We start from the raw sequence: 2,054 nt of genomic DNA on the forward strand, positions 1-2,054 counted from the left end.
ATTAAAGATATGAAACTCAATAACTTTCTTCGCAGTACATTGGGCGGCAGGGGAGTTGTGCCAATGAACGAGAATGTCTCCATTGAGAATTTTGTTGCGCAGCCCCGGGTATTCATCGAAGATAAAAATGCTTTGGGCTTAATACTGGCATCGCCGTCTTACACAGCCATAAGGGAAGAAATAGAAGACGCACGCAGACTTCGTGAAGATGCACGCAAGCTTACGGAGCAAGGTGTGTTTTCTCTCAATCAATGGAAATAATTTGGACAGAAAAATACGGTTCCCCTTCGTACAAAAGGAAGACTCGGTGCAGCTCTTCAGCAGGTGGAGGATGCAGAGAAGAAAAGACGGGAAAATAAAAAAACCTCCCAGACGACAACCATTACCGGAGGGATTCTACGAATCCGTGTTTAACGCAACGTGGAGTCACGTCATGGGATTTCCTGAGGGCGAAGGGGAATACATGGTGGCAATAGAGGGCCAACGGCCACAAGAGTTATTATGGGAGTACACGCAGACTGTGCGTACTTTTTTCTCAGTGGGTGGTGATGAGCAATTCCGTCCACCACGCCCACGACTCATGATCCTTTCCTCTGAAAAGTGATGACCGTACTCGCTGAACCATTCAGTACGTATTGCTGACTGCCACATTAACATTGAGGTCTGCATCGGGTGTGGAAGATCGTCGAGGGTGATCTAAAAGGAGTGTTTCCCCCTCCAGAGAGAGACGCACCTAAAATGAGGCGTCATCTTTTGATTGGAGCCCCCGGGGTAGGGAAGTCAATGGCGGCTGGCTCCTACCTCCTTCATCAGCTGCTGCACTACGACGGCACGAAGCTCCATGTGGTTGTGTTCTGCTTTGGAAGGGATTTTGCATACTTGTTTGACAAGAGGACACGAACGGTGACAATATACAAGGGTGAGAGTAATATTAGAGGGGCTATGGTAAATTTGGCTAGGAGTGGAATGAAGGGGTATATCATCATCGATATGGCAAGACAATTTAACGAACCATCGAATGATTTTGTGCCCTCCCATGAGTGGGGCATCATTATGTTGTCGTCCCCGAACGAAGATAACTTCAAAAGCATGGACGGAGCAGGCGGGTAGTATCAAAATCATCATAAATTGCCCCGATGAAAATGACGTGAAGGCGATGTGTGTGTGTGGGAGACACGCAATACGACTGAAGAGGAGCAGGCGGAGTATTGGAGAAGGATGCACATGCACACGCATGACGTCGGACCGATTCCACGATGCATCTTTCAATTCAATGAGTATAAGGACCGCGTGGAGGAAATCAAGGACATCCTGGCAGGTATCGACGCTTCAAATGCTGTACATTATGGGATGATTGGAGGTATGGAAGAGTGGCCCTCGAATGACGCACCTCACAAAGTTGTGAAAGTTGTCAGAGCAATAAGACAACGCGGTCTTGAGGCGTTTGTGAACCTGCCGGTCTGTTTTTCCATTGAAAAGCAAATTAATTGGAAGGTTGCTCGAGGTGGATGAGGAGAATGGTATTATTTTTCGACTATTGAAGTGCAGAAAAGAATTATTGGCAGACGCTTCGGAGCAGTATACTCCGAACGCATTCCTGCGTAGAGGCTTTGTGGAAAATATAATGCCGGGCCTCAACGAGTTGCCTCCACCAGGACGTCGTCAGCGACAGAGATGTGTGCAGCAATCGAACCCAGAAAAGCATCCAAGCAGACTCGTTGCATTAATAGCGCTGGGCCACACTCCTCCGATGTTGGATGTACAATACAAGGTGCTATACGTACCGAAGAGCAGAAGTTTTCTGCTTGTGGACGCCTTTTTCTTTGTTGGTGCACCGCGGAGGACGATGGTTGCGGTGCAGGTGAGACGACGAGGGCTGAGCATGGCACCAGAGCCAGCACGGTGGTGCAGTTCAACAATCTTTCACGGAGTTATTTTAATGACTGGGAAACGTTTGCGGAAGGCTTGTCGTGGGGGATTATTTACGTGCAGCATGAGGGCAGTACGGCAATAAACGCATGGCAGCAATGTGTTGTTGTCGCGCACGCAAATGC

General features: G+C 48.5%; 2 protein-coding genes across 2 annotated transcripts; both read left to right on the top strand.

The window, feature by feature from the left end:
• Positions 1–783: 783 nt before the first annotated feature.
• Positions 784–1,110, top strand: TraAM80_10557 (retrotransposon hot spot (RHS) protein; the record flags this gene model as incomplete). The annotated part of the gene is made up of 1 exon (XM_029387170.1): positions 784–1,110. One exon carries the CDS (start codon positions 784–786, stop codon positions 1,108–1,110), a length of 327 nt encoding a protein of 108 aa, XP_029232993.1.
• Positions 1,111–1,674: 564 nt separating this feature from the next.
• TraAM80_10558 (retrotransposon hot spot (RHS) protein) lies at positions 1,675–2,052 on the top strand (the record flags this gene model as incomplete). The annotated part of the gene is made up of 1 exon (XM_029387171.1): positions 1,675–2,052. A coding segment is annotated over one exon (378 nt), but the record flags the coding sequence as incomplete, so codon positions are not given.
• Positions 2,053–2,054: the final 2 nt, after the last annotated feature.

The sequence above is a fragment of the Trypanosoma rangeli genome, assembly GCF_003719475.1.
Source record: "Trypanosoma rangeli strain AM80 chromosome Unknown Tra_15.4_contig_01051, whole genome shotgun sequence".
Taxonomy (NCBI): Eukaryota; Euglenozoa; class Kinetoplastea; order Trypanosomatida; family Trypanosomatidae; genus Trypanosoma; species Trypanosoma rangeli.